General features: G+C 28.2%; 2 protein-coding genes across 2 annotated transcripts in view; one reads left to right on the top strand and one right to left on the bottom strand.

Annotated features, from left to right (window-relative positions):
* Positions 1-14,452, bottom strand: part of LOC123295437 (guanine nucleotide-binding protein subunit gamma-e) — a 132,427-nt gene extending 117,975 nt beyond the window's left edge. The window contains exon 1 of the mRNA XM_044876787.1: positions 14,160-14,452. Within this exon, the coding sequence (XP_044732722.1) occupies positions 14,160-14,278 (119 nt within the window). The 5' untranslated portion in view covers positions 14,279-14,452. The remainder of the gene's footprint in view (positions 1-14,159) is intronic.
* A 7,877-nt stretch (positions 14,453-22,329) lies between these two features.
* Positions 22,330-23,435, top strand: LOC123295436. The gene is made up of 2 exons (XM_044876786.1): positions 22,330-22,410; positions 22,628-23,435. Exons 1-2 carry the CDS (start codon positions 22,335-22,337, stop codon positions 23,287-23,289), a joined length of 738 nt encoding a protein of 245 aa, XP_044732721.1. The 5' UTR covers positions 22,330-22,334; the 3' UTR covers positions 23,290-23,435.
* Positions 23,436-26,584: the final 3,149 nt, after the last annotated feature.

Here is a 26,584-nt window from a genome sequence, read left to right as displayed (position 1 = left end):
TCTGTCCGTCTGTCATCACGATTACTCAAAAAGATATCGAGCTGAAATTTTTATAGCGTGCTTGGGACGTAAAAAGTGAGGTCGAGTTCGTAAATGAGCAACATAGGTCAATTGGGTCTTGGGTCCGTAGGACCCATTTTGTAAACCGTTAGAGATAGAACAAAAGTTTAAATGTAAAAAATGTTTCTTATAAAAAAATAAACAACTTTTGATTGAAATATTTTTTCGTGAAACATCACTGTTTACCCGTGAGAGCGCATATTATGCGCAAATTGTAGTATTATATGGATATATCAGTTATATGTGTGTGACATGTAATGTATGTGTAATGTGACAGAATAATCAACATTGTCTATATATGGTATTTCAACAATTAACAAAGTCAATTGTTCGTTTACACTTGTTAAAGTTGAAATTACCCATCGAAGTGGGTGGATAACTGTTAGTTGGAATATATATCAATCAAATATTAGACGGAATCCTAACATTTCAACTTTCTTGATAAAATTGTATTAATAAGACATGAAGATTAAAACGAATAGTCGTATTTATATATACGACTGGTGGGTGATGACTGACTGGCTATAAGCTGTACCTATATACTTATATACAGTGTGTCCCAGGATAGACTTGTAAAATTTCTTATTTTGCATTTTAAGAAAAAAAATCATTCTTTATAAAAAATTTTCCTTATTCTGAAAAGTATGTAGGAAAAAACTTAATAATGTACAGGGTATAATGCCAAAAATCTGGTATCACAATTTTTTTTCTTGGTAAACCACCCTTCTTTTTACAAGTTAAAATGTTATAAAACAAAATGTTACTAAGAAAAGTTGCTCGAAATTAACAATTATGACTCTATACAAAATTATAAAAAGATCTTTCCAACTTTGATAATTCCATTCTTAGTGAATGTTTATCCGAGGAAATAAATTTTCTTTTTAATTTTCAAACCTAACCCACAAAAAATACACTCTCAAATAGTACATGTTAATTGATTTATTATTATTTTCTTTGTTACGTTTTATTGTAATTACAACTTTTTTTTAAATAAAAATGAGGCTATACTTAAAGTACACGGATCTTCTTGATATTTTGTAAAGAGTCATAATTGTTAATTGTGAGCAACTTTTCTGAATAACATTTTGTCAACTAATAAAAAAGAAGGGTAGTTTACCAAAAAGAAAAATAGTGATTTCAATTTTTTGACTACCCTGTACAGTATTTAGAAGTTTTAGATATGCTTACATACTTTTCAGAATAAACAAAATTATTTATACAGAATGACTTTTTTTCTTAAAATGAAAAATAATAAAATTTACAAGTACCCTTATCCGGGGACACACTATATATTTTCAATTGAACATGTACGAACATAAAGTTAATATTGAATAGTGTTTTTAGTTTGTATACATAGTTTCTATTTGAAGTTGGAATTGAAATCAAACATTTTCATCGTAAAACTTTTAGTTTAATCAACATACATATACATACCCAATATTTTCTTTTTTAATTTGATTATATGTATTATTAATACATCATCTACTGTTACCGTATGATTTGTACAAGCTTGGAAAAAAATAAAACTTTAAAAACTAAAACTCAACTTCATTCAATATTAAGTATAAATGTCAATGTAAATAACTAAACTAGATTAAAACAGTTGTGGTCGAAGGTTACAGCTATTCTGGGACAAAGTTGCTGTGATAATTTCTTTTCAATTATGTTTGTCATAAAATTCATTAGGTTATAAAAATATTAATTATTTTTAAGTTCGTCATTAAATTAATAATTTAAGCATCTTTTCCTTTTCCTTTCAGCATCTTTTCCACGAAGCAAAGTATAATACTCTTTTTATTCGACTGCCAAAGATTGCCTATGTTTTTCGCGCGTATTTTGTATGTATGTATTAATTTCGTTATTACCTCGTATCTTTCAAACGGGTCAATGGATTTCAAAGTCTCATTGAATTTGTCTCAAAAATCCAAGTGTTGTTAGATAGGTGTTTGAAAAAACAAAATAAATGGCGGATTTTTTGAGCGAAATAGTAATACGTTAGTGAAGAAACTCTACAAAACGTATCGAAAAAGGGGTCAAAATGGAGGAAATTTAAAGGGGATTACAAAAATTTATGTAAGTTATGTGCTCAATTTTAATTAGGAATAATAAATTTGCTTTAAAGTTTTAATATAGTATAATAAGAGGGTTTTCAGAGTGCTGGGACACCAACATAAAATAACTAATTTAAAAAATTAAAAAACCCTTTGCGTTAAAAAAAAAAGAAAAGAAAGACACAAGTTCATTAGTTTACACAGCGACTTTAACTTTCGAGGCTCATTAAAATCTACACCGACTCAAATCTTCCCAATAATGGGCCCCGTCTGTTAAAGTTGCTATGTAAACTACTAGACCTATTTCTTTCGTTTCAGATTTTATTAAACACAGTCGGCTTTTTGGTTTTTTTTAATTATTTATTTTATTAAATATTATACTAAGAATTATACTAAGCGCCCAAAAAGCGTATTGTTTCTGTCTTATACTATTACATTTGTCCTATACAAATCAATCTTACCACCTTCCTATAGACCTCAGACGCCTACAAAAGAGCGTTGTCGCCCACTTTGAAAAACACAAGATTATATTCAAAGATAAAATTAAACGAATACTGATTATCAAAAATGTTATTTGAAACATCATAGATCACAACGTACATCGTATAACATAATTTAATTACTATTTCATAGAATTTGAGTAGTATTCATTTATTTAGAAAATTATTGACAGCTTGATGAAATAAGATATCAATTGGGAAAATTATTAACAATTTTGAAAGATATGTTTTTGAAATGTTTAAATTAAATTATATTTTGTTAAGTTAATTTTACAATTAAATAGGAAATAGAAACAAAATAATTTTTTGGGAACAAATTTTTATTTCATATATTGTCATATACTGATTCATTTTCATATTTAGTTTTATTGTTTGTTCGATATAGTAATGATTTACTAATATTTCAAATCAGTAAAATCCCAACAATTGAAATTTGGATTGTAAGTGAGCCATGAAACCAGAAGTGGGTTGTGGATATTTATAGATACCTCTCACAGGTACCGGATAATTGCTTTTCATAAATAAGTTTAATATTTTAGAAAAAACAACAACAGTCTACATTTTATTAACAATAATAATTGATAACTTGTCAAAATGAAATGATTTTATGACGTGTAAGGTAATCATACGATCAATCAACTCATATGATTGGTAATAGTTTATTTCATACCAAGCATGGTAATTTGTAAATACTACCTTTATGTTTTAAAAATATTCAGTTTTTATGATTCCGTATCAAAATTGAATCATATCATTCTCAGGGCTCTATATAAACGTCCAATCCTTTAAAATTAGAAAAGGGGCATTATTTATCAAAAGACTTATTCGGAACAAATTTTCAACTCCAGGGTTGAACTTTTAATTCCAAATGGCTTTTACAGGGATTAAATTAATGTTGCATTTGTATTCGATACCAAACAGAAATTACTTGTATGTGATCATCAAGGTAATCGGAAAAATAGATTTGAAAAAAAAATCCCGAAAATTGTATAGGCCCGGAGTAAAGTTGTAATTACACGAGTTGGTTGGGTTGAGTTTGTCGACTATAAAGGACTTGATTAGGTTCTGAAGTTTTTCCTAAATTTGATCATCAAAAGGATTCGTATAATTAGTCTCGTATATTGATAATATTGTTAGTTAGTAATAAAATGAGTTGCAGGCTTAGCTGTTCTACCAACTTTGCATTCTTTTACTAAATATGTAGTAACCTTTGCTTTGGCTTCGAAAAACAGTATAAGTTGGCCCTTTTTTTGAGAAATATATTTCGTTTCAAATAAAAAACAAATGTACGCCTGCAGGTATAAGTAAGTCAATTGGGTTTTTTATTCCAGAATATGTATCATATTCTGTTTATTTATTCTGTGAGAAAAGAAGTCCAATAGATAAGCTGGTGATTGATTAGCTTTAGCAGATCTTCTCACTTGTACTGAATCTTTTTCCCTTTCATAAAAGACGGCCAGGAAGGTCACTTTCAGCAATAATTTTTAACTATAATTAAAATGTATGACATAAATTTTTACATTTTTCATGGTGTTAGCTTAGATTATTAAAAAAATCAAATAAATCTCGATTAATCAAATCTAATCTAAGTGTGATGCCAGTCACGGAATGAAGATCTCTTGCCAAGGACCAGATCACCTGGAGGATCATAGCTTAGGACGAAAAGGCTTATCCCGGGCTGTCCTCAGATGATAACATCTTTGCGACAGGTAAGAATAAATTTACATTTTTTGTTGATGGCTCTTGGTCTATTACATAACGGATTAAAAATTGTCTATAAACAATAAACATAGCTGTTTTTTAGTCTCAGGAAGAATAGACTGACGTGCAGAAAATCAATAACAACAATTCATTAAATCTATTAACTGTGGACCTAATGAATTTTATTGCTTATAAAATTATTAATAAATTCAATATTAAGTGTTATCTTCAATAACTAATTAATTAGCTAGTTGCTTCTAATTAATTAGCATTAATTAAAAGCGATCATTATTCTATTCATGATTTGAAACACAATAAAATAATTATTATCAGTAGTTGAAATACTTCAATACTTCTGTAAAATATTATTCGAGCTAAAGATTACATGTTTACTGCAAGTAAAAATTTAGTATGCAAAAGCTAATAATCCTACCCTTATCTATAACTTTTGTAGAAGTGTGAAAGCCCATATTTTAAGCAAGTTCAAATTTTGAAGGGAGTTTCTTTCATCAGAATTAAAATTTGCGTTTTCCACTTGTCACACTCAAAATTGGAACCATGTGGAGCAAGAGCAAAGATTGCTTCATTGTGGAAATACATGTAGGCTAAAGAAAAACATCACTTATTGGTGTTAAATACAATTTAATAAAGTTTTTCCGAAGGATTTCTTTTTACACTCTATTCAAAATCACACTACCCTACCCTGTATATATACCCACGGTATAAAATGTACACATATTTATTAGACAAATTTATTATCGCATCTTTGGTGTTGGAGTTAAACTCGCACTTTTATAATCTACATTAATTGCAAGATACTACAACTACAATAAACATGGCTCTGAAAATTTACCTAAATTTAATAATTTCACATCTGTACCTACAAATGTTTATTGCAGATGTAGTTTTTACGAGATGAATTTCTTTATACCTTTAATATATACAAGTTAGGTATGTTTTAACCTCTTTAGAAGATTTGAACAAAATAAATATTATTTTAATCAGAAGCAGGTGTTTGATAATGTTTCTTATAAACTGATGTCTTTGTAATATGTAAGCCATGTATTGTATAACATTTGATTTTATTATAAAATAAAAAAAAAAAAAAAAAACTCCTTTTCTAGTAGTGCATAAAAACTATGCGAATTACAAACTCCATCAGTCATTTAAAAGCTGAAAGACTTAAGTTTCTAAGAATCCAAAAACGTGATTTGAGTGATTTATCGGAATGAAAATGTGGGTTTCACCAACGTACTTTCAAATGAAAGGAATCATTGATATTTGACACAAGTTAGGTATAATGCAAGAAAATGTAAAAATAAACATTTGAGAATTTTACATGTCCAAGTATATTCTCCAATTTTCTCCAAAAAGTCCCAAAAAAATGTTCATCGTTCAGTTCGTTTTTATTAACTGCATTTGGAAATAAATCTTCAGCAGTACATTATTTTGTTTGTTTTTTATCTATAAATTGCATTTGGAAATAAATCTTCAGGAGAATTGAACGAATTTATGTGTCTTCTAAATTTATTAAAATTATTAGCTCAGTCTAAAAACATTTATAGCCTACTCCAATATGATAGTCATATAAATGCCAAATGTGTTTTTAGACTTCTTTTATTTTCTCCCCTAGTAATAATTATTAGACAAAGCCTCCGCGAAACGTGTTTGAGTTTAGCTAGTATGTTATGCATTCTATAATTAATTTAAAAAGTAAAAGTTTCAAATTTTCCATTCAGTCGACATTCTCATGGCTGCCAATTATTCTTATATTGTTACATAAATTAGATTTGATGTACTTTAAACTATCAATAAAAAATGCAAAATAAAAACAAAACTGTTACATGTTTTTTCACATATTTCAGAAATTTATAAAATTATCGTTCCTTGTTTGAATTGGTTTTAAATTTAAGTTAAAATAGCTGTACCATATGCAATTTATGAAGCACATTCATTCTTTATTGACATAAAAGGCCCTCAAATGAAAGAAACAAATTTTTTAATACAAGTTATCGAAGTAGACTAGAAATGTTTTTTAAGTGGCTTTTAAAAATTGATGTCAGTGACCAAAAAAATTAGAGTCCCGACCCATTTTTGCGGGCTAAATTCCTTTCAATAATTAAATAAGTTAAAACATACCAATTGTATATGTTATTATTTTTAATACATTTTTTTTCGACGTAAACAAAACAAACAGGTGTTTTTATTGTGTGTATGTGTCTTGTGTTAAAAAAAATTAACTTTTTTGTGTTGTGTGTAAAAAAAGACATTATTATTATCAACGAACCAGCCATTTTACTATTATATCCAACAAAAAACATACGTATACAAAGTCAACCCACCACCTTACATATCACATCGTATCCAAGTAGGTAAAATGTTTCCGGTTAGGTGTGTATTTGAGTGAGTGAGTATGTGAGTCTGTCTGCCTGTTGTGAGAATTGCGAGAGAAGATTAATTATATTTAAAAAAACACCTTACTTGACTAAATTGCTTAGACATTAGGCAATGTCAAGAACACTTTATTGTTTGTTTGTATATGGTACACTAAAATATTACCGATTGGGCCAAAAGTGTTTTTACTTGCAAATATGTGCATCGCGTAAAGAAAGCCAATAATATTGCAAATTATATAAATTTTTCAGTCAGTTAAGGACCAAAATTCATATAAGATTGTGCTGTTGGCCGGTTTCTGCCATATAAAATATGATAGTCATAGTTCACAGAGAGCGATAAAGAGCGGAAAGTTCAGAAGCTTTACAGGGTTCAAAATTAAAATTCAATAACCTGGACATGTCATATTTAACAAAATAGACGTATATAGTACGTTTAATGAATTCAATTTCCGTAATTTTGTTGGGTCCAAATTACCATAATAAATAATTTTTAATAAAACTCGCAATATTTTTATTTTACCTTAAGAAATCTTTAAAAAACAAAAAAACCAAAAAAATTGTTCGACTAATTTGAACTTGCAAGCTCGAAGCGAAAACAATTTTTTCGTTTAAAATCCGTTTCGAATTATAATTCTCCAGATATCGATTTCATAGAGCTCAAATTAAAGATTAAACGACCCTAGAATGTATGCCTTCCATAAAATAGGGAGAAAACCCGTTCGAGTAAATAAGATTTTCGTAATTTTTTTATCAAAATTATTTTTATAAATGATTATCATTAAATTTTTTTTTAATAATATTTTTTACATTTTTCTCTATGAAGTTCGTCCAACCCTTCTTAAAAAAATAGTAAAAATTGATAAATGTTTTTGCTCTTCTTATATTTACGAATACCGTTGTTTTCTTAGGATATTAACTAAAAAAATATCAAATGACTTGGCAACGTTTTATCTTGAATCAAGTTAATAACTTTTAACCGTTTTCATAATTTTTGTGTCAAAATTATCTTTGGAAATGAATTGAGTTTCATTTTTTTCGTACAATGAATAAAATTCTCACACTTTTTTCGATCAAAATAGTATTTTTGTATTAAAAACCTAAACCCTCAAAAAACCGTTGAAAAATCAACTTTGGTTGAATTTTATGTAGAAATCTTTATCTTCATACTACTGGGAGAGTAGGTGAAAAAAATACGTCATTGAACATAGGTATAGACTGATAATAACTATTGATTATTTTTAATAAACAATACTTTAATTTTATAAAATTGCACCAAATTAAAAAGGGTCACACCACCGCCATTATTTATGAACATTTATTCACAGTAATGTGAATACCCTCGAGCATTTACACAACAAAATCTAACACCTACGTTCAAGAATAAATATATACACAATTAAGGCCCATAAAATGAGTATGCCTACAGTTTACAATTTTACATGTAGTGTATTTTATGACCATGGCATACATAAATATATAAAATTACTTTATAAATAAACAATTAATTTTCCAAGCCCTTTTCAACAATATTATTTGGCTATACTTGACTTTTCTAGAATAAATTTGTTTGTTTTAAACAAAAGGAAAATACTTAGTTCTGAATACATAAATGTATACGATATATGCATAAGTACAAGATGGGTTTCAACAGAATTTTTACCTGGGTAAATAAAAGTATTTTAAAAAACTGTATCTTGATAATTTTACCATATTTGAAAAAAAAAAGGCGGACTAAACGTAAAAAACTTTGAAAAAAAATCGAAAACTGGATTTTTTTACATAGAAATCCACTGAAAATTGTTGGAATCAACTCCTGAATAATATAGTTTCGATAATCCTGACTTAAAAAGAACCGAGAGGCTTCGAATTACTGGATTACTTTGGATTACTGGGATTGTAAAGTATAAAAGCTAATCTAAAGTTTCAAGCGCTTTCAATAACTAGCAAGGGGGCGCTTCGTATTTGGTCCGCTATGAATCTAAACCATTTTTGTTATTCTAATTAGAAGATAATTAAATAATAAATACCCGGAAAATTGAAATTTTTGGTTTGGCAGGCAGGGGACAACTCTGTATTGTAAAATATCAAGCCACTCATCTTTTCTGTGGTTATTTAATTATCATCTAATTAGAATAACAAAAATAGTTTATCAATCAACTTAGTGACACAAAATAGTGACACAATTAGAAATTTCCGGAATCCTGTGATGGAAATCCTTCTATTTTCTTCGTGATGAAAATTTTATTAATCTCCATAATGAAATCACATACGAGTGCCTACCTGTTAGTTATCACTATGAACCTTAGGCTATAGACTATTATAGGAGAGGAATTACAAGTAGCTAATTAATAAAAATTATATTGTGCGGTAAATATGCATTTATAACATTGATTCTGATATTGGGGCAGTTTTAAAAATTAAATTTAAAATATAGAGTTCTTATTAACTGATTTTGATAATTTAGAGATTTAAAAATTATCTCGTTTAGATAAAAAAAAAAATAAAATCATCAGTCACACTTTTTATACATTCAGAGAACGTATTTCAGAGACGCCTTAAGTGTGTTATTTTATTAATATTCATCACAAATACTTTATGCAATTAAGTAATGGAATTTTCTATGTAAATAGTGGAGCTGTTGATTGGCTAGGTCATGGCTAAATCATACATTTGAATTTTGTACTATAAACAGTGTAATCTCTAGTCACCAAGTAAAATTACTCACACAAACTTTCGTATTTGCTTCTACTTTAAAGACAGAGTCGGGAAAAATTATTTTATGAATAAAAACGAAATTGATTCAGACCAACCAAGTGAATTTTATTTGCACGCCAATTTAAATTTTGTATAAGATAAAAAGCGAACAAATTGTGCGATAATTCAAATTATTAAATCTCTCATTTAAAAATTATCTGGTATTGTTTGAAGCAATCTTAAAATTGGAATGAGAATTGATAATTTGGAGCCAGTAATTCGAATCGAAATACTAACTAACCTTTTCTATATATCGGTCTAAAATTCACAAACTTAATTCTCCAAAGAGCCCTGAAGAAACCGTGTGACCATCATCTCAAAAGTATTATTTTTAAATTTACACCAAAAACTGAGCACCTAAGCGATTTGATGACTGCTGTATCATGTATGGACTGGTTTCGAGAAAAGGTACCGTAGGTGGAAAGTGAAAAGCATAGAGCGTTCAAGTAGCCAAAGAGTTGAAATGATAAAGTACTTATTTCACCTGTTCAAGTATTTTAAAACTAGAAAACCTTTTATCCTTCAGTTCCGTTGCTTGTGTGTATGGTGGAAACCAGTCAACAACACCGGAAAAATCGTATAATCCATTTTTGGAGAATAAATAGATATTTAATTTTTGAGATGATGGTCACGCATTGGCTCATACAACGTTCGCGTACCTTCTACTGATCCCGAAGACAAAAGCGAAAAATTCTCAAAATTCGAAAAATTCGCGAAAAGAGAAATAAATCATCATTTCCTCGGTCGTTTCCAGAATGATATCATTCGTATGTAACTTCCATGAAATATCACTCGTAAACAGTAGTGAAATTTTTCGAAAATTGCTCTATTCTATTTATCGCGGAAACAAATAAACGCACCTGAATTTTTTTTTAAAACTAATAATTGTATCAAACTCAGATATTTCTGAATAAAGCCTCTCATGAAAAAGCGATATTTCTATGATTTTTCCCTATTTGCTTTTTGGGGGATTGATAAAAATAAGTTTCGTAATAGAGAAAAATAAGGTTTCACCCGTAACTCTGGTCTCGAATTTACGGAAAACAATTTCTTAAGATTTTCGTGACTCGATGTTTCGCATGCTGTTTACATTAAAAGATCTAAAATCATTTTCAACATAATACTTACAAACAAAGGACAGGATGTTTGAAATTGCCAAAAGGCAACTACAAAACTTGTAATCACTTCGACAGTTGCCAACATCTGCTCTTTGTTTCGACGTTTTATATCATCATAGAATTTTTTGTAAAATAAACCGTAGAAATAAATAAAGAACTCGATTTCTATCAATTAGACCCTTTAACAATGGTAAAAACTTTATTTTTCTATTATATCAAACTCTTTATCAATCTTTCAAACGGTAGACAAGAATAATAATAGAAATTTTGCTTTATTATGGCCCCACGGTCTATTATTATGGTGTATCAGAAATTTGTTTGGAGAATAATTTAAATTCGACATTTCATTACGTAGTTTTTCATGCAACGAAAATGATTATAATACAGCATAATAAAAAAATAAATAAATTCGAGACAGAATAAAATCTTTAAGTCGATAGACAATTTTATAATAAAAAATTTGTTTTTATTAAAATATGTATACAATCAAAATTTTACTAGTTTGAATACATTTTTTTTAAATAAAACAATACACTTTTTTCCCAGAATTATTGCGAAAACAATATAAATATTGTCACTAGTAAAAACATGTATCATCATAACAAAGAACCACAGCAAAATAGGTATAAGGGGAGCGCACCTTATTTAAAATAAGCCAAAATTTGTATGGATGTAGTCGTTAGCGATTCTACTAACTTTGATCACGGCGATATTGTGAGAGCTGCCCTTTTTAATTTATGGCCCTGCCAAGTTTTAAACTGACCGTCACCTAAAAGTCAATGAATATTTGCTTTTTCAAATTAAATATTTGCTTTTACAAATATTCAAAATAAATTAATTATTTCTATAAGAACATGACTGAATCTCTAACGCCGGCGACCTTGTCTCGACAAAAACAAAGCTACATATATGTAGGCCAACACTTTGGTCAAATATCGGACACGCTTAGTCAAATATCGGACCAAATTTAATAGTGTCTTTCTTTTTCGAATAAGAAAAAGGCAAATATCCACAAGTTTTAAACTAACGGGAACTAAAAAATTTAACGACTCCATATGTTAAAACTGCAGCTCTTCCTATATAACCCTTGCTCACCCTTGTTTTGTTTTACTACCTTAGGAATACGCCCACCAAAATTTTTGAAAAACCCATTATTTTTGTTTATTTTTTATTTTACAAACGAACAAAGGAAAATTTATATTTGAAAATTTACGAAAAATACAAAAGTATATGAAAAATGTATGTATAAAAAACACATCAAAAAACTTTACCGCTACTATAATCTTAGCGGTTACAAAGTCGATTGTTATCCACACTCTCAAAATAATTGTACGTCGAAAGCTTTTAACAAAAGAAAAATTTTTTTTATTTTTACAATGCGTTTTTTTGAAAACATTAAATTATACAAAAGATACACAAAATATTTGAGGGTTGAAATTCCAAAACGATTTTCAAATTTCCCGTCGGAATGTATATGTACGAGATTTAAATGAAATGAACCGGAACAGCGAACAAATATCATTCCAAGCAGGCTCTTGGCAGGACTTGGTAAACATAAGCTTGGTAAAGCAGAAGGTATAATCACGAGATAAATGAAAATTCAGCTGTTCTTCTTATTATACGATGTTTGTTTTCGTTTCCTAGTTTTCGACATATTGTATCGAAAATGGCTGCAAGGAAGCATATATTACAGACAAAAAAATCGTTGGAAAACACGAAAACCGAAAAACTAGTTTTTCGTACATTACACATTGGAGTCACTGTTAAACCTCTGTTTTCATTCAGAGCAATTTAAAAAGCAGATAAAACGAATTTTAAAAATTTCTGCTTCATTATGTTCTCACGTTCTAATATACTTTCCCAGTTTTTGTATAACTCTACAAATGGTGGAAGAGCATGTCATTGTATTAGACATACATGTTTGTAACAAATATGACTGTACCCGACGCCCCCACCAGAATTATATTATTAATTGATAACAGTGAAACGTTTATGGCATAAGGCTTGATGTTTCGCACCAAGGGTTTTTCAATTTTAGAGATTTCACCAGTTTTAATGAATTCCTTTACACTTTTATTCAACTAACGCATTCCACAAAGATCTATTTCAAATTTACACATCGTACAAAACCAGTTTCCTACAATACTACGTAGTAGGCAAATTAAATTCGAAAATAGACGATTTTGAAGCGTATTGTAAAGCTGTTAATGAGATGGTTTTGTATTATTTTTTTAATGTTTTTTTTTTCAGATCCAAGGATTGAAATATAACCATGGCAAATGTAATTAATGCCCTTTTTCATATTGATTTTATTTCGTTTAGTGGGTACTCGATACTTCATATATTCCACTCTCAAAAAAAATAATATTAATTTTTTTTTCCAAAAATTTTTAATCAATTTTTATACTGCGTAAAATTTATGGCGTTACAACTTGATCACTATCATTTTGTTCCCATCTCAATATTTATTACGCTTGTCGTTCATTTAAAAAAAATTCAAAACAGGAGTTAACAATACGGAATAACATAACGGACTTGAATGAATTGACCCCTATTTAGTTTAGAAAATAACGGTACACATTTATTGTGTGTATTCATCCCTTAACTTTTAAAAATAGTTTTTAAAGGTACACAAATGCACAATGTTAATGTATACAAAACTTCCATATCATTAACATTTTAATATACAAAATGTTATCGCGCAAATGGGATGCTAGTGGTTTTTTGATGATAAATGTTTTTTAATTATTTCCGTCTTGGTACATTAAATTGCTCTCATACGTTTTGCAACACTTTTTGTCACATTTTTATATCAAAATATATTTAATAAAATTTTTTTTTCCAAATATTTTTTCACAATTTAATAATATTAAAATAATCACTGTGTGCTGGTGGAAGATGCATGTAATTGAAACTAGACACTTAATAAAAACACTTGTCTCAAACACATATTCAATTAATTTAATAAAACAAAAGAACAATAAATTAATTAACTCTGACAGATATAATTTTTTTGAAAAAAATTTTCAAAAAAAAATACATTTTTTATTGTCGATATATAAAGTTAAATTATTCTCCAGTATTTTATTACGATTAAATAAAAATAAAACACACAAAACAATATAAAATAAAATAAAATTTTTATTAATTTAAATAAAAAAAGTCATAATACAAAAAAAAAATTTAATAATATTTTGAATTTAACCGCCATAATTGTGAAAACGTCATGAGAGAAAAACCGTCATTTATTTTGAAAGCTCAACAGAAGCGCTCATCAACATAAAAATATTTGAAAAAATAACTGAATAAAATGTGTTGTTAGAAATTGAAAAGCCAGGAAACTTTAAAATCATACTATTTCTGAACAATAATAGGCACTCTTATCACACAAACAATAGAAGAGGCAGAATGGTGAAACTGTATGCGAAAAATCAATAAAATATATATGTAGTAAGTAACACTTGGGGAAATTTTATAACCAACAAAAAATGAAAATTCGAAATTTTCTGAATGAAAATGTTAAAATTATAAACAATTTAAATGATATTTTATTGAAAATAATAATATTTTTTTACTTACGCGGCAATGCTTTTCGATAGGGGCCAACGATCCATACTGGCTTGATATTTCATATTTTCAATTTGCTTTTTCAATGCGTCTTTATCCATTGTCGCCCAAGCACTGGGTAGCGGCTCCATCTCGTTCCCCACACAACGTTATCGTATCGTACGCGTCCACACGAACTTTACCGATTTTACACGAATGAACGGGCGAGGTCACCTACCGTCGTTATAAGCGCGCTCTATACGATGTATATGTATTATAACAATATTTTTTTTATGAAATAAAAAAATTATTTACTAATGGTTCTTATCTTTACTATTTTATAGTTCTTTACTTCTTGCAATTGTTGAGAATATCTGTAACAAAATAAAATAGAAATATGTAAATTATAAGTTATCAATGCAATTTTATTTTTGTAAGCTATTATTTTGCTTTATGATACACAACATCTTAAAAAAAACTTCGACGTCATTTAATTGGTGGAAAGCTTTGAAATTATAATAAATACAAAAATGATTTATTAATATGAAAATATAATTTCCCTGTGGATATTATGTGGTTTCATACTTTAAATTTCAATTTTAATACTATCAATTTCATAATGTAAATAAGTTTTACATTATGAAAAACACTTTATTTTGTTTTATACAACATTTTAACGTTCTAGTTAAATTTATTGTGAAATATGAACCTTTAAAACTTGAATTATTAGCTTACTTTTTCATTATTGTGATATTATTCTTACTATAGTAAAACAGAACGCGTCACTAAATATTGAAGAATTAAATAACTCAAAAACTATGCTTGTTTAATTTTAGACTAAAAAGTGCAAAATAATTTTCACTAGGTTTTATAAAAGATAAGTGCCACCACAAGTTTTAACAATAATTATTTATTTGTTTTAGGAACTAGTTTTTGTTTCATGTCCAACGAAAAATTCAAACTGGTATTTTAGACCATGAAAAGGCTCACAGACTCGTTAACCGAAAAACTAGACATTGCTTTTTACAAAAACTATTTTCAATGTAGAGTATTCACAATGTGTAGACTCTCGAAAGCCGGTAGTCAAAATATTCCGATTACTGCAATTTTTTCCTACCACTGGGATTGTACCGAAAAATTCATTATAAAAAAAATTAAGCATTACAAAAACAGTATTGGAATGTATGTATTTAAAAGAGACTGTACATACAGCATTAAGCACTGACTTGTGATTGTGTTTTTAGAATGATAGCAAGGAATCATATTAGATGTATATACAAACAAACAATAACATTTTTGAAAGTATTCCGATTATTGGACTTTCTGACAATCGTGACGCTAATGAATACTAAATCAGAGCGATGATCAACTGAAGAAATGTTTGAGAAACTCTATGATTGGTGCAGAACCATAAATCTTTGAATGGTTCATCTTGTACAAAATAACTTCTTATATAACTGTCGTTAAATAAAATTGGAAATTTAAAACATCTTTGAAAATTTTCTTTTAAATGTTATTGTGTATAGATAATATTTTCCGAGTACAAACTTTATCTATCTATATTTTTATTATAAAAGCATTGGAGTTAGTTTACTGTAATTGTATTATTTACACGTAAGTAATGTATCAACGAATAACGCAAATTTACCAATATTTGCAATATTACAGAAGTAACACCATTTACTGGTAAAACAAGTCATAAGCAGCAGAACTCCATAACTAAGAATATTTTCCCTTAATCAAATGTTTTTTTATTAGAAGATGATTTTGATTATTATATGATGCATTATTTACAGAAAAGAGCAGGAAAAAACAGAAAAAACATGATTTGTTGGTATAAAAAGGGGCTGGAAGAACCCTCTTACTCAATTTAAAGGAGTAATGGAGGTAGGTATGGTTAGAAAGTGGACATTTCGAAATGCACCTTCTTTTGATCAAATTGGGGAGAATGTATGTTAAGGCAGAAAAACGTCAAAAATAGAAGTTTTAAAAAAAAAAAAAAAAAATATATGTATATATATATATATATATATATATATATATATATATAAATTTGGAAGAGCAAAAGCTTCTATTTTTGACGTTTTCCTACCTTGGACTACATTCTCTCCAATTTGATCAAAAACCTCCATAACTCTTTCAAATTGAGTAAGCGGGCTCTTCCAGCCCCTTTTCATATCAACAAATCATATTTTTTGTGTTTTCTTGTTTGAAGAGCAAAAACTTTTATTTTCGACGTTTTTTTTCCTTGGGATACATTCTCCACAATTTGATCACCGCCCTTTTCGGTATACATTCGATATCAAACTACTGATATCTTTAAAGGTGAGGTTACACACTTCCATACAAACTTGACAGGTTTTTATTTTATCAACCTTTTGATACAAGAAACCATAACATGACTTAAGTCACGTACAAGTCAATCGAGACTATATTGAAAACAAATTTCCACTCCGTTATCCTTCAATACAATTTATAAATATATATTTTCGGGACAAATATGACAAAAAATTCCCTTTCAAAATCCAAAAAGGCCCAATTTTCTGACACATTTTTATTGGAATAATATAGAATTATATTCTGTTCCTGCATTTGTTCTGTGTAAATCACTATATATTGTATAATGTTTATTGTTAGATATTCCATTTTTATACCTCCAAGCAAACCAAATTTTCAACTAGTGACATGACTAGTGTTCTATTATTAATGCCGCTCGGGATGGATTGACATTTCGTTACTAAGAGTTATCAATTTTAAAGCATTCTTTTATAACAAAAGGTGATAAATCTTACGCCCATAAAGAGCACATTCTCTTATTCTACCATTTTTGCACAAAATAGTAAATTATTTCATAATTTTTTAAATTACAAAATTCAATATGCAAATCTATCCCATGCGAATTGTAATGGTTACAGTTGACAAATTTCATTTCCAATATCACAAACAGAGGTCGGTCGAATATGCTACTTTCTACGTTACAGACAACGAACGATTTAAAAAAAAAAAACAAAAAAAAACAACATATTAGAAGAATACAGCAGTTTTGTTGTGTTTATATACACAATGTCTCAAAAAAATATTCATAATTTCGCAATTACTATATAGCAATCAAATGATCACATTATTGGCCATTCTAAACAAAATAAATAGTTTTGAAACAGAGCTCCTCCTATTCTCAAGTTCAAGTTCAACGGAAATTTTTATCATAATTGTCCTGTCTTAAAATTTAAAATTGGAAATTGTAATATTGATTATCAAAAAATGCACCGATGTCAATATCTTTTGAGTACAGATCGAGAATAAGGTCCCATCTATGTAACTTTCTACTTAATTTCTCTAGTCTACTATTTTATCAATTACTAATCCGTATATTGAAAAGTTTGAATTTATTACTATTCACTAATATGTTCCCCGGCCCGTTGCTAAATTGTTAATTCATGATTCACTTGAAAACTCATGAAAATTGTAATTTTTACCTTTAATATACTTTATAATACTACCGAAGATTATAATTGAAAAATGACATATTCCTCTATTGCATACACATGTCTCTTTTTATCGTCACTACTAGGTTCACTACTTAATATGGTAAATAATTCGAAAGAGGATCTTTTTTTGAAAAGTTCTTGCTTTTAGAATGTCAAAAAAAGGTTTCAATATCTTTGAAAATCAAAAATACCGATAAATTCCTGTTTAAAGTCTTATATTAAAATTAGTTACATTAATTAGTCATGCCCACCATCTGATAGTGAAAATTAAAACAAGAATATGTATACGTTATATGAACAATATGTGTAAGATATAAGATCTCATACTTATTATACTGGTACCATTTTGTTAAAACACTACCTATTTCGATTTCAACGAGCGATTTAATATAAAACTTTATATAATTAAAAAAACAATTCAATTTTACGAGAAGCACATCCTTGCCGTTTCTCTGCCGCAACTAATAAATTTCGTTATCGCTTCCATATTTTCAAAGCTTCTATCTCAAGGCAAAATTTACGAATTTCAATGAAATCCATTATATTGTATTATGATTTCTTTTTTGATCCTAAGGATTGTGCACATTTTCATAATTTTGAAACCTACTGCAATACTTTAAAATATGAGAAATTTTCGCTTGTTTTCACATATGATTCTTCTAATACTATGAAATAAGTCAGTCTTGATTTCTCAACCCAACATAGTTTAATCCTTTTCATTATGAATTTTTTACGAACAATATCATGAGGAAATAATTTCTTCAACTATGACTTACAGATTTCCAAACATTTTAAAGTTAATTGATTATATAAACACTCTGTATATACTTTGTCTAAGATTATTAGCCTATAAACAGTTTTATGTATATCAAAATTTATAGCTTTCCTTCTTTTCTATACTTTTGTATACATGATTTCGCAAACATATCATCAAACGCAAAAGAGAATAAGAGGGTTTGAATGATAATACCGAACTCCTTCTATTGTACACACGCATGTGCGTCTAAGATACCTACTATACACGTTATAACGTTATTTTATGCAGAGACTATAAAGAAAGGTTCGGGTTTTACTCTTTTTATTTATTTCGTGAGCTAAAGTTAATGTACGTTATTTCAAAATGTGTCTGAAACTTTTAACACATACAAATAGTATAGGAAAGAAAAGAAAGTCGCCCATACTTCCAACACTTGCTTCCAAGTTCCAAGTTTAGGCACACTGGTGCATAGGTGTGAGGAGAGAAAAGGTTTTTTTAATCGAAAATTTATTTGATAGAGAACAAAAAACTAAAGCCATTATAAAAGTTAAAACATTTATTTCAAATTGGCCCTTACATTCTAAGTTGATGTTTCGCAAAAAAGCCTACGAAATTATGGATGAAGGAAATGACTTGGAAAGTGAATTAAATAAAATAAAAAGCTTAATTTTGTAATTTTTCTGGTTTTTTTAAATAAAAATTTGAGAGAGTAAATAACTGATCGTCATGTTACTAATATTCCGACAAATCATTCTCCAAATATCGAAGCTATGACAAGTTTTACGATTAAGTGTTCTTTCCGGGAAAAAAACCATTCATCAACTTAAAATAAAAAAAAAGCGAATGCATAACTTTCATTTAATTTTAATCAAAGTTCACGTTAATCGTTAATTTTGTTTTGTAGAATCAAAAACAGGTGGATTAGCCTGGATTTTAAAAACGATTCAACCTTGCTGATAACTAAAAGCTTGGCATATTTTCAAACATGAGCCTCTCTATACAATAACAACACTTAGTTTGGTGATTTGGTTTCACTTACAAATACAAATTGAAATTTTATTTCTATACCACTAATCGAAAAACACATCTATACCTAACACTTTCCACTTGTTTATGACAGTTCATTTTCTTCAAGAAACATAAACAAATAAACAAATTTCGTGTAGGTAATCGAATAACTAATTGCGGTGGCCCATAGAGTGCCAACCTAGACAGCCTCCCTACGCATAGACATAAAAGCAAACTTTTTTTTATAAATAATAACTGAAAACTAGTCTCATTTTATGATGCCATAAAATTTTTATTGAATTAACGTCGTATTTTTTTACAATATAATAATTTTTAAAAATGATTAAGAGATTGAGAACAGGCATTTTTTATTCTTTTGTCTTTCCGACAGCTTTGTAAACAAGTAACAAAACCAATTATAGTATGGAACTGTCTTTGTTTAGTAGTGGGCCCTTGAATATTCTTGTTCCTTTTTCTGACTCTCCAAGTTTCAAATCCTTTTTTATGTCTTCATCAACTCATATTTTAGCCTGATTTTTCTTATTAGTTCTTAACACCTCGTTTGACGTCTCTATTTCCAGAGGATAGAAAACTTGTCAACCTTTAAACTCTATCAACGACAAAGCACGATTTGTAACAAGAACAAAGGTGATTAAAAAAGTAAAACACGGTTATTGGTTAAACGCGCGGTTCATAACTAAGTTATCGAAAGCCTCTAATCAAAAAAATTCAAAAACTAGCCAGAGTTTGTCTACGAGTATTTGATACACACGTTACAGTTTACTAATTTGTATGGTTCAAATTCAATCAATTTTCGATTTACTTGTATGTGTTTTGGGTAAAAGTTTGATTGTATAAAAAGATTGACCATAAAAACTTATCGAGTTTGCGTGGAAGTATGTAGCCTCACCTTTAAAATTGTCAGTGCTTAGATATAGAATGTATTCTAAAGAAGATGAAGAAAGCGTTGGGAAATATTTTGACTGTAATAAAACAAGTTCCTTGCAAACGCTTTTATTCATGATGATAATTACACTAATTTTAATTTTAGATAAATTTTAATTCCAGAAATTTTTAAGTAGCCTTTCTAAAGGCCTTTAAACAAAGCTATCTTTACTGGCTTAAAGCTTCCAGCCACCTCTAATGCAAATATCGACTGAAAGTTGTGAAAGATGTACAGACAAAAGAGCAAATAAATAGACAAATTTATATTGAGTAATTTTAATATGAGTTAAAATTTAACAATCTTTTAAGTGAGCTTGGTAAAACATATTGAAAAACTGTAAGGTACCAAAATTATCCTAAATTAAACAAAATTCAGAATAATTGCAGTAATTTGGGTATGGGGATAAATGATGCACAAAGAACTGTAATATGCCACTAAGTTTTATTTGATTTAGGATAATTTTGCTGGCACCAAAATTATACTTATACTTGTTAACATTGGTTGTGAAAGTAGTACAAACAAAAAAGCAAATAAATAAACAGATAAATTGATATTGAATAATTATAATTTTAGTTAAAATTTTACGACCTTTTAAGTGAGCTTAAAGAATACGTTACACATTTATCTTTTGGAAAAACCGTAAAGTACCAAAATTAAGTGTAATTACAGTATTGTGTGTATCATTTATACTCACATGACTTGAATATCTGCATACAAAAAATTTTTCATGATGTTTATGAATTCGCATTCCTAAAAACGTAACTTTTATTTATTTTGTCCTGTCTTTAACATTTTTGTATGACGTATTCGAATTTCTTATAGATTAAGCAATATAAAGTGTGCCTATGTAAAGTTATTTTGTTAAGAGGGCTATTAATGTTAAAAGATAGAAGCGATAAAAGAGTAACAAAGTAATTATTAACCAACTTCACAAAGTAAATAAAGTTGTACCTAAATAATATACACTTTTGAAGCTTCTTAATAACATTTTTTTTTCTTCAAACTTTCGAATAACTTAAATAGAGTTATCTTGAAATTTTATGTGTTACACGATACATAGTTTTGATTTATCCGAAATAAAGCAGCACTTGCAACATTTACATCCAAACAAAAAATTAACGTTTTCCTTAGTTATGTAAAATTTTTCGAAACATGTGTTTGGCGGCAGAAAAAATTGATTGAAATTATAGCCTATAGAACCTGAAGGCCTAAAAAAAACCCTCTTTAGGAGTACAAAGTTTTAGTTGTTTTTGATGATTGATGGATACAAGTTTGATATAAGAAAATTCCAATCTGTGGCACCAAAAAAAAGAACATCAAGAAACATCAATTTCGATTTTTATTTCGATGATACTCGAAACACTGCCTGAACCTTCATTTACTTTATTAACAATTTTATAAATCCTTCTAAAAGCAAATAAAAATAATCACTCCTTTAGGATTACGAATAGAAAATAATTCCTGATTTTGTTATATATTCATAATTTTTAACAATTCTTTACGTTTCATGGTCAGAACAAAGCATTCACATCAATTAGAGTAAGAAGAAGTAGGTGTATGTGTGTGTACGTACGTTCGTGTCGAAAAAATGATATCGACTTCCTTGAGGTTTCGATCGAAGAAACATATTAAAAGCAATATGATCAGAAAAGAAAATCATAACATTCGGTCGAGTCGGTCCAATTATTTAATTTTTTTTATAGTTCTTTATAATACTGGGAAGTTATTCGTGTGAACCTCAAGGGTCACACCAGACTCACCCCAAGGCTTGTTTTTTTTTTCATCCACGTATTCTACGGAAACACCTTGTATATAATACAAATATTTTAAATTGATTGTTTCGAAAATGTTTAAAACAGCATAAAAACGCCTCAGTCATAAATTGATATGGAAGTAGTGTTTATTATTTTTAACATACATTTTAAAAGAGCCTTCAAAAAAAATTACGTTTCGCTATTTGTATAAAAAGATAGAATTTTCGAAATCAAGCATCAATCAGCTTTTTTACAATGAAAATCGTTATAATCATAGTTTCTTTTTTAGCTTTTGGGTACGTAGAAGCGGCTGAACAACCAAAATCTTTGGGTGAGTAAAATATTATTAGTCTTAGGAAAAATTTTAGTTTTAACAACTTTTTATTTTATTTAAATAGGAACTTAAAAAAACTTTCGATAATATGCCATCTGAATGGCTATGAACTAATAGTAGCCTCACTTACGTTAAAATTTAAAATTTTTCGAATCATTCTAGAATACAGTGATACGAGTAATTTAATTTTTGATTTGTTTTATTTTTTTTTTAGTAGAAATTCTGAAACCCAAAAACGATGTTGTTGCAACAAATACTAGATCTCAAAATAAAATAGAGCCATTTGAGTGGTTGGAATATATTACAGAACATAATGAACAACTTGTAATTATTATAGACAAAGCGATTAATGCTTTGAGAAAGCCTCAATTAGAAAACGAATTTGTCAAATTTGCAATCAATTTCTTAAAAGAAATGAGAGCAAACCTAGTTCCAGGTTCATCTTTTTATGATTTTGGAGTAGCATCTCATAGAATGTTTACTGGACTTCTCGACGGAATTAAAAAGCGACTAATACACGCTATTGATGAAATTATTAATGCTTTAAAAGAAAAGTATCCAGGAAATGTATATGCTTCATATATTATTCAATACCTAGAGGCATGGAAAGCGTATTTAGTTGGAAATTCAACTGCTTATGACTTTGAAATAGAATCTCGTAGAACGTTTACTGGACTGCTTGATGGAATTAAAAAGTTAATAATAAACGCTATAGACAAAACTGTTGCTGCTTTAAAAGAAAAGTACCCAGGAAATTTATATGTTTTATATATTATTCAATACCTAGACACATGGAAAGCATATTTAGTTGGGAATTCAACTTTTATGATTTCGAAACCTCAGACGTACGTGAACAGGCGTCAAATTAGCGCTTAAAGATAAAGAACTTCCATATTTAATAGATAATTCATGAATTTTAAACACTTGGATACTAGGCAAATTCGTGCAAATTAGCATGAAAATTCACACTAAGGAAGGACAGACTGCTTTCTTTACTATACATCAAGCTTACACTATATCTATTTTATTGCTATAATTATGTAATGTATATATTTTGTAAGCCTTTTATAGTTGAGGTTACCAGTAGGGATATTAGCAGGGAGCATAGTAGGTGGAGAGGATAGCTTAATCGACCGCAGCGCTGTTATCTTGTAAAATTTAAATATGAATAATTTTCAATTGTTTACATATTAATGGTAAATTAAAATTCATGAAAAATAACAATTAATAAAACTTGTTGCATTAGAAATTGTGAAAAATATAAGATATAAAAATCTATATAATTATAAATATAAATTAACATAATTTCTTATTTAAATTTGTTAGAAAATATAATTAAATTTTCAAATAAAAGAAAGTAAAACATATATAGGTACAATCTATAAACTTATTTGTTCATCATACAATTATATTAATAAAGTAGTACGACGTTACGATGGTAACTCACTGAAATAAAACTCATACACGGAGCGAGCAAGGTCAGTTTGTGAATGTGATATACACTCGGTATCAAAAAATCGTTCTTTTTAAAAATTGCATTATTTGTGAAACGATTGTATCGCAAAGAAAAATTGTCTTACCTTGGGAAGACGGATTTTATATTATCTCTTTTCACCGCTTTGTGCAAAGGATTGGAAGGATACAAAAAATTAATTTATCATTTTTTGACCAAGTTACAAATTCAAAACAAATTGAACACTATCGACTTTTGTTTAACATTTTAATAAATACGTATTGTTTTATTTAATTACTCCTGCTTTCATTTATGTATTGAAATAATCAAATAATTATTTTTGGAAGTAAATGTGAAAAAGAATTAGCGCAGGCAAGGAATGTTTTTTTTTTATTATTATGCCCAATAATTAACGTAATTTGCTTCAGAATCTTGACCCATATTTCGGATTAAATAACAATATATTACATATTTACAACAGTTTAAAAAAAAGCAATAATAATATATCCCTTAGTAATTATTACCTACTAAAATACAAGTTTTATACATAAAAATAAAGTAAAACATATGTAAATAAATAAGAGTTTATAAGTAATTAGTTGTGATAAATTAGTTATGGTCAACACCTTTAGCATATCACATACAATTATTTTACAAGTTATTTGTTGTAAACTTGTAGCTACTACATATAACAGACATTAAAATACACACATTCAAATAATAGAGTACACATAGATATACCAAATAAACATTAGCTAAATCTATATGTATCAGGGTAATGAATTATAGTTACCGTGTAATTCATTATCGTTGAGTGGTAGATATAATTGATTACAGAAATATCATTAACTTTTGTCAGTACCGTAATATTATTGATAGGTACCAAAATAACTATTATTAACTATTATTTACGTCCGTGAGATAAAAACTACTTATGCCACTAATTTTTTCTGGGAAAAGTAGTTTATTATCGTACTTATTTTCATGACCACACGCATTTTCAACGAATAAAATTAGCAAAATTACTATCAAAATATAAACTAACAACCAGTTACTAGAGTAACTTTTTTAATGTTCTAGTTTCCTCAATAACCCATAACAAATTTTAACTTGTAATTACCATACCCGTGTTTTTTTAGTGAGTCCAATCATGAGAACTTCAAAATGTGTTTTCGTGCTTAGTAGTACAAAATTAAAGTAGAATAAAAATATAGAACCAGTTAAATTAAGCGGTCCAATTTTCGAAATCGAAATTTCAACGTATCTTTACGTTTTATGATCAGGACAATGCTTAAACATCAACTTTGAAAAATTTATGTATGTGTGTGTGTGTGTACGTACGTTCGTGATCATTTTTTTCGTAATCGATATCGCACGGACAAAAAATGATGTCGATGTCGTTAAGTCGTCGATCGAAGCGTATTCACGGCAAAATAATCTCATTTCATAACATTCGATCGAGTCGTTTCGCGTCAAGTGAGCTTTTTTTAATTTTCTTCTGGTCGATATCGCATGGACAACATACCGCCTCGTTGAGGTGACGAAAATATGATCCGAAATGAATTTCATAACATTCGGTCGAGCCGTTTTGAATCGGTTGAATTTTTAATTTTTATAACTATTTATTATGCTGGGAAATTACTTAGCCCGACGCCTTTTACACGGTTGGCTTATCTAAAATAACCTGGGTATAAGTACCAAAAGAAGGATGGATAACCAATTCAACTGAAATATCTCAGTAGATAATAAGTCTTTTTTGCTTAATTAAGCTGGAGTACAAAATAAGTAAGTGCCGTGCAATTTTGTAACACCTTATACAGTGTGTCCAATAAGTTCGACAACATATAAAATAGTGATTATTATTAGTTTTATGAAAAAACATTACTTTTGATATAGTCCTGCATGGCTTAGAAAGCAATATGAAATAATAATTTTTACTAACTCTTCTCTGTAATTGATAATTTTTATCTTCATTTAATCAAGGATGCACGGACAAATCCAGTGTAATATTAATTTGTCTACACGTCGAATTGTAGACAAGTTATATATATGCTAATACAGAAAAAAGTTAGTAAAAATAATAACAAAATCTGTTTTGTCAGATAGGTAATATTGGATATGTGACCGCAATTTTCAATTAAAATAAACTTTTCTTAACAAAGAATGCCGATATTGTAAAAAAACAAAAGTACTTTAATCCTGAGCAAAATTTTTCGACAACTCTTTTTGTAAACTGGTGCAAAAAATGATAACTGATTATTTTACATCAGACAAATAATAAAAAACTTTTCAAATGGTGCCTACTTAATTGGATACACCTTATGTAAGAATAAAAAAAAAAAGATAAAATGGACTTTTTTTGTTTCTCATTGTTTATTATGTATAATATTTATTCATCATATTTTTATGCACAACAATAATATAAATAAATATATAGGTAATTTAAAATAATTAATTATATGAATGACTCTGTATCATTTCTGTATGAACTTAAACTCCATATTTAGTATACATATAATGGAGTAGGTAATAGTGGCATTATATACGTTATTATCGCACACACATAAATAACTCATTATTTATTTCCATATAAACAAACAAACAAGTACTGTACATAGTGTAGTTAGTAGCTGCTAGAATGATCATTATTGCTTAGTAGTAAAGCTTATGTTACATTATTATAAAAAATAAATAATATTACACTATTTATCCCATTCA

Source organism: Chrysoperla carnea, chromosome 3, assembly GCF_905475395.1.
Source record: "Chrysoperla carnea chromosome 3, inChrCarn1.1, whole genome shotgun sequence".
Lineage (NCBI taxonomy): Eukaryota > Metazoa > Arthropoda > Insecta > Neuroptera > Chrysopidae > Chrysoperla > Chrysoperla carnea.
Note: the sequence above shows the minus strand (reverse complement) of the source record. Positions and strands in the feature narration are given on the sequence as shown.